Source organism: Fundulus heteroclitus, chromosome 6 (genome assembly GCF_011125445.2).
Source record: "Fundulus heteroclitus isolate FHET01 chromosome 6, MU-UCD_Fhet_4.1, whole genome shotgun sequence".
Classification (NCBI taxonomy): Eukaryota; Metazoa; Chordata; class Actinopteri; order Cyprinodontiformes; family Fundulidae; genus Fundulus; species Fundulus heteroclitus.
Genome location: NC_046366.1, coordinates 9,769,875 through 9,783,487, shown reverse-complemented (window position 1 = coordinate 9,783,487; position 13,613 = coordinate 9,769,875). Strand labels below are relative to the sequence as shown.

General features: G+C 39.9%; 2 protein-coding genes across 2 annotated transcripts; both read left to right on the top strand.

Annotated features, from left to right (window-relative positions):
• Positions 1–3,658: 3,658 nt before the first annotated feature.
• Positions 3,659–5,383, top strand: LOC105930272 (zona pellucida sperm-binding protein 3). The gene is made up of 9 exons (XM_012868394.3): positions 3,659–3,803; positions 3,895–4,061; positions 4,156–4,259; positions 4,332–4,420; positions 4,492–4,672; positions 4,744–4,849; positions 4,925–5,010; positions 5,093–5,184; positions 5,246–5,383. Exons 1-9 carry the CDS (start codon positions 3,740–3,742, stop codon positions 5,302–5,304), a joined length of 948 nt encoding a protein of 315 aa, XP_012723848.2. The 5' UTR covers positions 3,659–3,739; the 3' UTR covers positions 5,305–5,383.
• An 832-nt stretch (positions 5,384–6,215) lies between these two features.
• On the top strand, positions 6,216–12,247 carry LOC105930275 (RING finger protein 212B). The gene is made up of 13 exons (XM_036138012.1): positions 6,216–6,339; positions 8,346–8,462; positions 8,578–8,630; positions 8,715–8,789; positions 8,879–8,985; positions 9,073–9,217; positions 9,303–9,331; positions 9,411–9,451; positions 9,548–9,572; positions 11,590–11,647; positions 11,746–11,797; positions 11,899–11,929; positions 12,024–12,247. The coding sequence occupies exons 2-13, from the start codon at positions 8,363–8,365 to the stop codon at positions 12,088–12,090; spliced, it is 783 nt and encodes a 260-aa protein (XP_035993905.1). The 5' UTR covers positions 6,216–6,339; positions 8,346–8,362; the 3' UTR covers positions 12,091–12,247.
• Positions 12,248–13,613: the final 1,366 nt, after the last annotated feature.

The following is a 13,613-nucleotide window of genomic DNA, read 5'->3' as shown; positions in this document are numbered from 1 at the left end:
CTCAGAACCACAGGCTGACCTATGCCACGCTGTATTGAAGTAATCCCTGCAAAATGAGACCAACCAGGTTTAAAGAGCTGAGAAATTAACACTTTTCAGAGGCTTAACATGTCTATTTAATAAAAAAAATAAAATAATAATAATCCAATGTGGCATTTTAATTTTCTGTAAGCCATTTTAAAAATTCTAAGACTAAATATTTCACTTTGTGAATGAAGTTTATTTTCCATTTTTCTAAATATAAACAATTGGAATATGATGTACCTGTAAAACCAAGTTGTGATTTGTACCTCTTCTGGAAGTGTTTAAATGTGTTCAAAGAAGCTTAATACTGCTAACCATTTAGAATAAGGATTTGTTTTTCAGTGTTTATAACATTGCTCATTAAGTTATGGCATCTATTGTAAGGCGCACAATAAAAAGGAGTTAGAAAAATGAATATGTTTGCAAGTTTAAGAAGGAAAAATGTCTTATCAGCAGAAGAGCTGCAGAGGTGTGTGATAATGATCCAGGTAATGTCTGAATAAACTAGCAGTAAGAGCTGTTCATCTCTAAAACTGGTATCTTTACAGAGGATGCTGTGCAGCCCAACTGAAACTCAAAACAATTGGATAATGACTTTTATACCGCAAAGTCTAAAATATCCATCTCATAGCGATAGCGGGTAACTTTGTTTTTAGCTGAATGGTTTTGTGTTCGAGTCAAGATTGGACTATTATTTCAGCAATGAGACATTCTCTACATTTTCATCTAATAAAGTCCAAATAAAATTTTTGCAGGAAAGAGATGCCATGCTTTTTTTATATATATAAAACTGCAATGCTAAGGGTGAGGATCCAGTTTTTGTTTCAGCAAACCAATTAATTGTAATAAAGGAGGTTCTATTGGGAAGAAAACACTCTGGTTCCCTCACCAGGTGAGTCCAGCTGGATATTTAGCCAATTCATCACAGGACAACCACACATACACATCCCTGACAGCCATTTAATAATGCTTTTGGACTGTGGGAGGAAGCTGGACTATCCAGAGAGACCCAATGTAGATGCATCCCCCAGTTCATGTTCCCCCGATTCATTTGAACAGGTACTTGATCAAGTGGAATCACATTCCTCAAAATCCCAAGTGGTTACACTGATCGACTTTGAGACAATTACATTGTCAAGTCCAGCCGTCAGATGTCTTTTCTTTTGTTTTCTAAATAAACATATTTTTTAGTTTCCTAATAATAATAAAAAGCTATAAGGAGAGCAGGAAGTTGGTATATGTAGCTAAAATTTTAAATTTCATATCATGGAAACCAGACTTTTTTCCCCTTACATTTTAGTTTTCAGAATCCTTTAGAAATACATATATAGTGCGGGTGTAACAGTGGCAAAAAGACAGGATTACTCTTGGTGGCAAGGGAGGAAATGGGTCAGCTATACCGAGCCAAGAAAAAAAAAAGGGGGGGGGCAGAATTGGTGTTTTGATCATTAAATTATGGACAGGAGCCCAGAGCTCAAAGTATTTCTAATATAGGAACACTAAACTAGCCTGAATCCTTTTAAAACACGATTCGATAAACCAATAAATTGGCAGAGAGCTTAACCTCCGATGGTAGACCCAAAGTTGCTCCTTGCCCACCACAGAAAACAGTCACAGGGCAGATGGAGGGTCTGGCTGCCTGGTCAGAGAGCAGACAGACGGCTGCAAAAGGACTGTGTTGTCCCGGGCCCTGGCAACGCTGTCAGCTGGCCTGGACAGGATACAAGTAATATGAATAAAAAGCTCATTTAATGTTTAGTTCTAAAGCTAAACAGAAAATACTTATCAGAAAGGTAAAAAGGAAAAGAAAGTGCATTTATTATTTGATAATACAACATATTCAGGTGAAAAATGCATACATTTTGTACACAAAACCAACTAAATATTCAAGTTAATAAAAGAAGACAGCGGCCAATTTATAAAACAATATGAGAAAAAAAAACCTATGCAATATGCAATATTGCCCAAGACAGCTTTAGAACCTCCATCTATGATAATTTTTCTGGTCTTAATTCCTTATGTAGCGCCTGCAGAATGGTTACAGCAACAGCAGACCTCTGTGAAGGGGATGTCATACATGAAGGTGCAACACACATATGTGTGCTTCCCCATAGACATCATATACGTAGACACCTCATTGGGCACGGGTTCATACGTCAACGTCACCGCCATATTGTATGTGGCAGAAAGAAGTTAAGTTCTGTTGTAGTGAACGTCGATCAGAGAAGATGCCTCTTTTCTGTGCTGCAAGGAAATGTACCAACCATTTTCTATCTATCTATCTATCTATCTATCTATCTATCTATCTATCTATCTATCTATCTATCTATGTGTGTGTGTGTGTTTTATGAATATAAAAGTCAATTGGTTAAATCTAAACATTGCAGCTTCATTATTTCATAAAACCGTGTCACATGTGAACCTTTTAAGTTCTGGTATAGTCACAGATTAAGAACAGATGTTTTGGGGGTGTATTAAAGAGAAACTTACTAATATGAGAAAAAAAAGTCCCAGGACAATAAAGTAAAAAAAGACAAAAGTGGTAATAGTATGAGGAAAACCGTCATTATGAAAATTAAGGGGGGACATTTCCAGAATAGTCACAGTTTGCAGAGCTATTTCAGTCCTGGAGTAATAGGGCCAGTTTAGTAATTTAGTAAAATAATAATTTTTATTCTTTATGAGTTTAAAGTCTCCCGCCTCTCACCCGGTGAACGCTGGAGATAGGCACCAGCACCCCCTGCGACCCCATGAGGGATTAAGCGGATCAGAAAATGGATGAATGGATGGATGAGTAAAAAGTCAGGAGAATGAAGCTAAAGGAATACGAAAATAAACTTGTAATATTGCAAAAATAAAAATATTACAAATATAAAGTATATTCTGAGATTAAAATCCTTTTGATACTGTTCAAGTGACTCAGTCTAACTGCAGATTTGCCACATTCAACATGGCGGACTCTCTGATGCATCCCCAGCATAGGCAGAACCCGCCCAACGAGGCGTCTACGTATATAATGTCTATGTGCTTCCCTCTATTTTTCATTTCCATAAAGTGAAACATCTAATCATATGTCCTTCTTTTTTTGTTGCGTTTATTGGCGGTTGGCAAACATCTTTTCGGTGTGCATTACCGCCACCAACTGGTATGTGGTCAGAATATCTAAGATACTTAATTTATATCCATGATTTAATTTACAAATACTAAATATTCTAATTCTTTATAAATAGTAACATAATATTGATAAATTTTATTATTTTTCTGCGAATATCTACCACATCAAATTAACTTTCTCCTTATAAGGTCCCTGACCAAATTCCTTCTTTCTTCTTCATCTTTTACAACACATCACACATGTTTACTGTTCGTCTGGTCACAATAATCACATTACATGACATATGTTTCCCTATTGTGAACAGTGTATTATTTAATCCTGTATGTCCAAATCTAAGTCTTGAAATAACGGTTTCCTCTCTTCTGCTTCCTTCTGCTATCCCCATTTCTCTGACTTTCTTTTGAATCCTATAAAGCTATCATCTGATCATTTGCATCTATTGGGAGGTTTTAAACGAAGCCTAGCTGCAATTAAGCCAATTAAAGGTCCTCGTGTGACTGTTGCTGACAGCCATCAGGTGAAGATCGTTTCCTTGATTGAGCCTCACCAGTCAGGGAGAATAAAAGCAGTGCTGGGGCAGCTACTCAGTATTCAGTCACCATGGCTTCCTCTTTGCATTGTGTGGTCCTTTTCTGGTTGGTGGCCTTCGGGTTGACTGCTGCAGGTAAGGATTTGATGTTGTTTTTCAAATAGTTTTTTTTTTTTTTTTTTCCATTTAACGTCACGTTAGGACACTGATCTTTTGTTCTTTACAGATACGAAACTGGACTGTGGGCCGGATTACATGACGCTAGTTTGGACGGACAGCAGATCCCAGGCTGATCCGTCACTGTTCCGTCTTGGCAGCTGCCTCCCCACCAGCTTCACGCCCAGAGAGGTGGTCTTCAGCGTGGACCTCAGTGACTGCAACTTCAGGAGACTTGTGAGTGGGTGCTACCTAGCCAAAAGGACACCAAACTTTCTTGCACTACATTTTTTTTTTTTTTTTTTTTTTTTTTGAATAACTTCTCCTGCAGGTTTCTGGGAATGAGCTGAACTACACAAATGACCTGTTCTACACGTCATCTCCTGACTCTTATGTGCTTCCCTTCTCTCTCCCAGTGGTCTGTTCTTATCAGAGGTAAGAGTTGGGTGAACGGGTTCTTAAAATGACCGGCTCTTGGTACTAAACTTGCTGAACAAATCTATCCAGGCCCAAAGACTGGTCCCCAAGGGTCTATGATCCAGTGTTTTCTACATATGGGGTAGAGGACTTGGTATTCCACATTGACCTCATGAATGGTAAGTGTCTAATTTCTACATTGAAGGTGATCATCTCTCAGTACAACTGAACGATGGGTTTCTGGCTGCAGCTGACTTTTCAGGCCCTGCTGAGTCTCCCGTCTTTGCCCTGGGTTCTATGATCCCCATCATGGCCAGGGTGGAGCAAGTGACCCATCAACCCTTGCTGGTGCTTCTTGAAGAATGTGTTGCTGCCACCACACCAGATCTCCAGCTTGCTGTTGACGTGTATACCATAATCACCAATAAGGGGTATTTCAGCTGTGTCTGTATAATGGAGGACTTAAAACGACAAAGCACTGACTCTCCTTCCACCTTTACAGGTGTCTTGTGGACAGTAAGACTTCCCGCTCAAGATTTGAGCAGAGGCTGGAGACCTCAGTGGTTCAGCTTTTGCTTCAAGCCTTTAAGTTTGGAGGAGCTCAAGAGGTAAAGTGTGTGTGTATATGTGTGCCCCCATCACTGTTGGCTGTGAAAGGAAGTTTACAGACTTTTCCTCTTTAGGTATACATCCACTGCACAATGGTTGCTTGGGATCCCAATGGTCTTGATGAGACAAAGAAGGCATGCCACTATGTGAAAGATCATGGGTAAAAAAACAAACAAGACTCATGCTAAGCTTCAGCTGATGTCATGAGGCCTGTGTTTAAATGTGCTGCTTGTTTCATACAGCTGGGTGTTGCTGGACAACCCCATGTACAGCAGTTTGTGTGACTGCTGCGACTCCACCTGTCGGAGCAGAAAAGCAAGGAGTCCAGGAGCAGGTATGAACGTTGCACATTCTGGCTATAATACCATTTTTCTACTAATACAAAATTTCTTTAGGGAATGGTTTGGTCCAGAAGGCGGTGATTGGACCACTTACCATTACGGACTTGGCCTAAGATCTTGTGGAAGAGGATCATCTGGCTGTAACTCGAGTTGTTTCTATGAAAGCTGTTATTAAACTCTTTACACTTGAAATACTTTATGTGGGCTTTTATTTATTTTTTAAAAAGGTTACCTGAGCTGCCACTGTATGAAATGTTATGGTTTGCTGCATATAATGGAGGCACCGACTCTGATTTTCCAAAGATGTTGCTGGGTGTCGGTGTAGAAGAATGACAGGAAAGCTTAAACACTCACCAGAGACACAAGGACAAAACAACGCCCTCAATTGGCCGTTGTTTATGTCGGTAGTGGGGAATTTTTTTTTTTTTTTTTTTTTTTTTTTTTGGATCAACATTCTAGCTATTTTGTTAAAAAAAAATGCCCATGTAAAATTGAGTGGTGTAACACAAACATCCCCTGCTCAAAAAGACAACTGTAAAAAAAACAAAAACTATACATTATCAATATTCAAAATGAAGAGTAACATGGGGTAAAACCGTCAAGCCATCTTGACTTGTAAATGTAAGTCAAACATGAATAAATTTAAGACTTGTATTTGTGAATTCAAATTGCAACAATTCAAGTAAAAATCTAAAATCCCTGAAACTGTTATATTGCTTACCAGTTGGTGGCAGTAATGAGATGTGACATCAGATTTAACCTGTCTTCTTTAATGGAACAATTTTTAGGTAAACTACCGCCACCAACTGGAATGTGTGTAATGGCTTCTTTGGGGATTGTAGATTCGTACTCGTAAATTAGTGATTTGTACATGTATTGTTACAAAGTTGTAACTTCTCACAGATAAAACTATTTACTATCACCTGCATGAGTCAACAAGGAACAAAGAAATGGATTCACATTGACTTGCACACATTTAGACACCTAATGCGTACGTGACGTCTGCTGCACATCTTTAGCCTTGAATCGCTCTTTCGTCATCCGTCACTTTGACCAATCACAGCGGAGTAAGCGACCTGCGAGGCGGAAACTTCAATTTGAATCGCCGAGTTTAGAGGGGGAGTAGAAAATACTCCACAACGAAAGGTAATGTGGGAAGTAAAATATCTTCTTCAGCTACTAGAAACCGCTGTTCTGATTTTTTTTTTCTTCTGCTTTCCCACTAAAACATTCCAAATGTTTTAAGCTAACTAGTTAACTAGCTTACTGCCCGCTCCGAGCTGGTAACGTCCTCTGGAACTACAGGGAAGCTGCTAATGAGCCCCTAATCCAGACTGATGGGCTGTAATTTGGTTTCAGTCGACCAATTTAATCGTGAATCTTCCTTAAACCTTTAAAATAAATGTATTCTTTTAGGGTTTTATTAACTCTAGGATAGCCAGGTCTGGATGTAGGTGATTGTAAACCTGTGTTGGTACACCATTCTGCGACCACGGTATTTGGACTCAAGGGGGCGCTATTAATTTTTTTTTTTTCATAACTTTTTCTGTTGACCATGTCACTATAAACACCTTTTCTGCGAGGCCCAAAAGGCTGCAAAACCATTAAGGAAGTGGCATCAGACCATGAAGATCAAGAAACTCTCCAAGCAAGCCAGGGACACGGTTGTTTATCCCTGACATCGAGCTAAAAACACCATCCCCTCTATGAAACATGGTGGTGGCAGCATCATGCTGTGGGGATGTTTTTCAGCAGCACAGGCTGGAAAACTTGTCAGAACCAAGGGAAACATGGATGGTGTCAGTCAGTGATTTGAGATTGGGGTGGCGGTTCACCTTCCAGCAGGACAACGACCCAAAGCGTCCTGTTAAAGCAACACTTGAGTAGGTTGAGGGGAAACAATTGTGTGTTGGAAGGGCCTAGTCAAAGTTCAGACCACAATACAATTGAGAATCTGTAGTTAGACTTGAAGATCACTGTTCACAAGAGAAAACCATCCAACATGTAGGAGGTGGAGCAGAGTAGCCTTGAGGAATGGGCAAAGATAGTTGAAAATGCTAAGGGAGGATGATGAATAAATGTTCAGGTCACTGTGTGCAATAAAATCACACAAATAAACGTGACAACTATGTGGTGCATGATAATTTAAAGAAAATTGTGATAGACCAACGCTTAGCACTTCACTAAACTAACCTTTTGATTCTGACTTGTTTTTATTTTTAGTGGCTTAGAAAAAAATCTAATATTTTTTACCCGTAAGCTGTTTACCAATAATTTCTCTGCCGATGTCCGTCCCTGATTTCTGGAACGCAAATAAAATAAAATAAACATTTGATTCAAATAACTTTTGCCTTGTTGAACATTTCTCAATTTTAACAGGCACAATTTTTTTTAATGTTTATTGTTTCAGGCCGCAAGACAATAGTTTACACCGAAGACATAAATTTATTCGGGGGGGGGGGTGGAGACCACTGAGCTATATTATACACTGGAGTGCTAATAGCCCGCTGTTAGAACGAGTCGCTTTGAAGCCGCCATATTGGTACTCCCTATTTTCCTCCAGTAACTAGGGAATATGTGCGCTACAGCATCGAATAACGAGGATTTTCTCATGTTCAGGGGGAGCTTAAAACTTTTAAAATGTCAAATGCCATATAGTTTTATGTTATGTTCTAAAAATATCAAGTACTGAGAAAGTCATGTGCTGAAATATTTAGCATTTTATTCATTTAAATATATATGTTTAACATTTATAAATATATAAATAACAATATACAAAAACATATATTTACATATGTGTATACATATATATACATATACACATACTTATATATATATATATATTTAATATAAATAACATGTAAAATATTTCAGCACCTAATTTCCTAGTAGTTGATAGTGTTAGTACATCCACTGACTGTAAAATTACCTGTGAAACGTTTTCACACAGCCAGAAAACTGCTTGTTGTTGCAACCAAATCCTATGGGATTCTGTGAGAGTAGGGAGTAGCAACATGGCGGCCGGTGACTTCAGTTTTTCGGCCAAATCAGCACTCCAGTGTATTATATAGCTCAGTGGTGGAGACAGACACATCCGCATAGCATTTTTTAGCCTGGCTATAATATCTGTTCATTTATTACTACAGGACCCCCCCCCCCCCAACGGGAAAGATGGACTGGTTCCACTGCAACCAGTGCTTCAAGAAAGGCGGGTCAAAGTTTGCTGTGTCCAGCTGTGGCCACATCTGCTGCGAAGCTTGCATTAAGTCAAGTGAGTTATTTTGCTCAATCAAGCCGCTTTTCTTCCACTTAGCACCCAGAGGTGTCAGCAGATCGACTCCCTGATGTTTGCTTTCTCCTGTCTTTGCTCTTTCTCCCCCACACAGAGCAGTGCAGAGTGTGTGGGGCAAGCTGCAGCTACCTGCCCATCACCGCTGAGGTTGGTGAGTTTGACTTTTTCATCGCAAGTTACAGACGGGCACCATCCGTCCTCATAGAGCAAAGCATTTCTTCTACTTGTCAGATGAAGCCACAGGAAAAAGTGTTCTTCATGGACCCCGTCAAACTCATTCAGTCGAGGATGGCCAACATATCCCAGGTCTGTCTCATCGGTGCATCTGTCTGCATCAGATCAGGCGGTTTAGGGGGTACGGTCGCCATCACCGACGTGTTCCCCGCGCTCCGCAGATTGCCGCTTTCCAGCAGAAGCAGACGGAGAGAGTCACGGTCCACTTTAGGAACAAATCCTGCGAGCTGGAGAGGCGCCTGAAGGAGGTTTCCGAGCAGAGCTACAGGTGATCTCAGCGTTTTACGCGCCAAACAGAGAAGGCCGAGAACCGCCGCTGTGATTTTTTTCCCCTCGCGCCCCCTCTTCTCGCAAGGCAACTGTCGGAGCTGAAAAGAGAGAAGGACGAGCTGAAGGAGCAGCTGTCGGAGCTGGAGAGACACGACGGCGCGATGAAGAGGCAGCTGCTGGAGCTGCGAAGGGAAACGGCCGAGCTGAAAAAGCCGCTCTCTCAAAGGAGGGCAGGTGTAAAAAAACAAATAACCCGAAAGCTTTCCGTCTCTCTGTAGAGCCTTTAACACAATGTAGTGTTCCTGTGCGCCGCAGGTTTCTCCTGGACAGTTTCAGACTAACGGGTAAAAGCCTCCGCGTGCACGATGTCCAGCTGTAGCAGGTCAGACGCCTGATCATTCTGTAATCTTTTCTCAACCGCAGGACGCAGAGGGTCTCGCTGCCGGTCGCCGTTACCTCGCCGGGTAAATACACCGATTCACGCCGCGATTTTCTGCAACCTTTTTAGTTTGGTCAGTTTTTTAAGTGGAGGGATGATTTTTATTTTTATTTTTTTACAGTTACCCCTCGTTCAAGGTCTGTGAGGTAAGCTCGTTCTTCCTTGTTTCACAGGAACATCTCGAAACATTTTTAATGTTGTGAAAAAGGTCCAAATTGTCTCATTTCAGAAAATTTAATTTGCATATTGAACAGGCTAATTACACAGGATGAAATATTTCATGCCTTTATTTTTTGTAATCTTGATCGTTATGGCCACAGAAAATGTAAAACTCAAAATTCAGTCTCAGAAAATTATGATATTGTGGAAAAACTTGATATTGATAACCGTCCCAGCCTAATCAGCTAATTAAGCTATAGCACCCGCAAAGGTTCCCTGAGGCTCTAAATGGGCTTTCAGTCTGGGTCAGCAGGCTACGCCACCATGGGGAAGACTGCTGAGTGGACAGATGTCCACAAGACAGTCGCTGACACCCCCCCCCCTCACTCCACGAGGAGGGTAAGCCACGAAAGGTCACTGCAGGAGAAGCTGTGTCCAGGCATATTCATGGAAGGTTGAGTGGAAGCAAAACCTGTGGTAGAAAAGGTTCACCAGCAGCAAGAATAACTGCAGCCTGCAGAGGATTTACAAGCATAAGCAAGAATCAAGAATTTGGCAGGGAACTCCGCAAGGAGTCAGAGAATCAAGACACGGAGAATCTCCACATTTTGGAGTCTTATGTTCATTCTAAAAATACATTTAGGAATATAGCAATATACAGACTTACAAAAAGACTTACCCTGAACACAATATTGCACCGAGGCAACAAAAGACACAGTTCCCCTTCAAAAGGAGGCCCAGCCAACTACTCAGAGAATAGAAATGAAACTACTTTTCAGAAGCTTAACATTTCTGTTACAAATCTCTTTTTTTTATTAATCTTATGCAGTGTTATAATTTTCTGACACACTGAATTTGGGTTTTCATTAGCTGTAAGCTGTAATGATCAAAATTAAAAGGAATTCTACTAGTTTGTCATTGTACATTATTGCAGACCCCATAATTCACTGTGTGCAACAAATCTGTACGGGTTTCCCTTTCTGAGATGAGTTAAAAAAAGAAATTGAGCTTTTTTTTTTTTTTTTTTTTTTTACAATGCTTGTTTTTTTTCCATTCAGGCACAGGTCAATAGATTACAATATCATTGAAAATGTCATTTATTTAATTTGTCTTTAAATTATTAGTTTTGAATTGAATATAATTTAAGTAATTATTCCCGATGATTATGGCTTACAGAAAATAAACCCATAATTCAATTGCTCACAAAATTAGAATACTATGTATAAGATCACTAGATTTATTTATTTTTTTGACATGGAAATGTCCTGTTCTGGTCTCTACAATCATGTGGAAAACAGATTCACCGATAGTCGTCCAGCAGCCACTGACGCAGCCCACAAGGAGGCTGAGCCGTAAAAGGTCATTGCTGAAGAAACCGGCTGCTCACAGAGCGCCGGGTCCAAGTGTATTAATGGCAAGTTGAGTGGAAGGAAAGAGCGCGGTACAAAAAAGTGGCCTAACAAAAGGAATTACCGCAGCCTGGAGAGGATTGTAAAAACAGATCCCATTCATGTGGAGGGCACTTATAAGATGTGGACTGCAGCCGGAGTCAGAGCTTCAAGAGCCACACACACATGCGTGTGTGTTTGTCCAGAACATGGCTAGAACTGTTGAAGGCCTTTTATTAAACCCCTCCTTAGTGTCAGACAAGCAGAAAAGTCAAATGAAATGTAACATTTCATTAGAGAAATCAAAGTCTGGTGTAAGACTGACAAGGCAGATGACCCAGAACCACGCAGACGAGCTAACGGCTGTTATTAAAGTAGCCTGGGCTTACTTTAAAACAAACATTTTAGCCGGCTAACAGGTAATATTGCGCAATATTCAAACAGGTTGAAATCTGAAGTCATAACCATCGGTAAAACTCAAATTGGAACATGTCACCGTGTAATTAATCCATTGATTTTCAAGTTTTTTTTTTTTTATTTGAATGTAATTCAGTAACTTTTCACGATATTGCGATTGCTGAGATGCGCCTGTGTAACACTTCGCAACACATTCCAGTCATGTAGGCTCAGCAGAGTCTGAGAGGTGGGCCAGAGATCGAGGTATTTCACTCAACGTAAGTGTGGATTCACTCACAAGCTTACAAATACTCTCACTTTGATTCCACCGTTGCATAAAACACGGAGGGCTTTGGCTCCGTTTCCCTTTTATCAGACTCCTGGATCCATCGCTTCCATGTCCAGCCGCAGCACCCTTCATGAATTCAGTGAGTGCAACTTGAAAACATTCAAGTTGTCAAAGAATGCTAAATCATCTTGGATTATAGAAATTCAAACAGATTTAATTTGTCCATCTCTTTCTGTTAAGGGACACCACCATCTTTCCACACTCCTACAAGGTGATTAACTTCTCAGGAGCTTCTTCTAGCCTTTAACCCCCGTGTCACATGGTGCCACCCCAGAAACGAGTGCGTTGGTTTGTGTCGTCCCCAGAACCCAGACCCCTGGTTTCCAGTTCCCATTTATGAATGGACTCTCTCACCAGTCGACCAGACAATGACCAATTCTCCTCTGGATGGGAACGTCGTCGATACGCATGAAACCATTAGTGATTCATTCAGCCGAGCCAGAACAACGGCCAATTAAACAAATACTTTTTCAGTCTTTGTAAAGAAAGTCCCCCCTCCCTCCAATGTTGAAAGACCTTGCCTCATTGTTCACATGAATTAAAATGTCTTAACTTTACCTAGATTGTTGGTACTCTCCTTGAAGCACAAATTAAAACCAGGTCAAAGTGGAAATCATTTTATAGAATAATTTCAGAACAAAATGTACACAAGAGAAATGTATTACACGTCTGCATTCATAACACACACACACACACACACAGAAAAAAACAACAACTTTGTACAATTGATTATGATGACTAACCATTTACTAGTTTCCAGTGATACAATTGTGCAAAGGAGATTTTCTCTTTTCAAACCGGGAAAACAAACTGAAGAGTTTACACGTGTAGACTTTGACATTACCTTCTCATAAAGAACAGGAGGGCAAAAAAACAAACAAAAAAAAAAAAAACATTCTCACACACACACACACAGACCCCGCTTTGTCAAGTTTCTGGTCGCTCGACCTCCGGCCGAACATTTCCAAAGGGCTAAAACGCCGATTAAAGCCGACGTCGATTTCTAAAGTCAACAAGTACTACTTTCAAGATTCTCAGCTGTACGTGAACTTCTCACCTGGTTTTATTGTTCTGTCACTCTGTGGGGAAAAAAAAGGGTGAAATCTTACCATTCTTTGGATTGTGGTTCTTTTTTTTTTTTTTTTTTTTTTGCTTCTACGACTTGCAAAAACCCAACTTCTGTCCCCTGTAGCCCGGCTACGTTTTAAAAACTAGACACTATGCCTATCGAGACGCCAAACGTAGAGAGAGAAAAACAAAATGTCTAAAGCAGCAGTTCTGGCGTCTGTATAATGATGTGGGTGCTGCATCCTTTACCTTTAGAGAGAGAGACGCCGTGGAATGCAAACGGAAAGCAAACTATTCAAATGGTAAGGAAAGCATTTCAGCAGAGTGGCCAGAGCAATTATAGGAAATGTTTCAGAAAACACACAAACATGATACATGAGATGCTCTATTCCGTTTTAACCATGATCAAGTTCTACAGGGGAGGAAGTTTAGATTGAGACATATCAGGACTTCATTAGCATAAGGGCAGCAGGTTGGAAAACCAAAGTGCTAGATGTTTTATTATTAAGAGCAAGTCCAGTGTGCTTTTCACAAAAAAAGTATATATATATATATATATATATATATATATATATATATATATATATATATATATATATATATATATATATATATATATATATATATATATATATATATATATATGCCAGAAAGGAATGATTACAATGATCAGTCAATAGGTTTGTCAGTGTAGAGATTTCATCTGGATAAACAGCTAGTTACCTGTTCACGTCATACTGCTACAAATATAACAAAACAAAAAAAAATCATCACAACTGTAGTGATATCTGAACACAGAGTTCACAAATAGAGCAAACCAGTGTAGA

Bases quoted from the DNA above. Each gene is read 5' to 3' on its own strand.
- LOC105930272 (XM_012868394.3), top strand. From the start codon at position 3,740: ATGGCTTCCTCTTTGCATTGTGTGGTCCTTTTCTGGTTGGTGGCCTTC. The intron at 5,011-5,092 runs GTAAAAAAACAA...TGTTTCATACAG, and splicing joins CACTATGTGAAAGATCATGG to CTGGGTGTTGCTGGACAACC. The intron at 5,185-5,245 runs GTATGAACGTTG...AAATTTCTTTAG, and splicing joins AGCAAGGAGTCCAGGAGCAG to GGAATGGTTTGGTCCAGAAG.
- LOC105930275 (XM_036138012.1), top strand. From the start codon at position 8,363: ATGGACTGGTTCCACTGCAACCAGTGCTTCAAGAAAGGCGGGTCAAAG. The intron at 8,790-8,878 runs GTCTGTCTCATC...CGCGCTCCGCAG, and splicing joins GGATGGCCAACATATCCCAG to ATTGCCGCTTTCCAGCAGAA. The intron at 9,332-9,410 runs GTAAAAGCCTCC...TCTCAACCGCAG, and splicing joins GGACAGTTTCAGACTAACGG to GACGCAGAGGGTCTCGCTGC.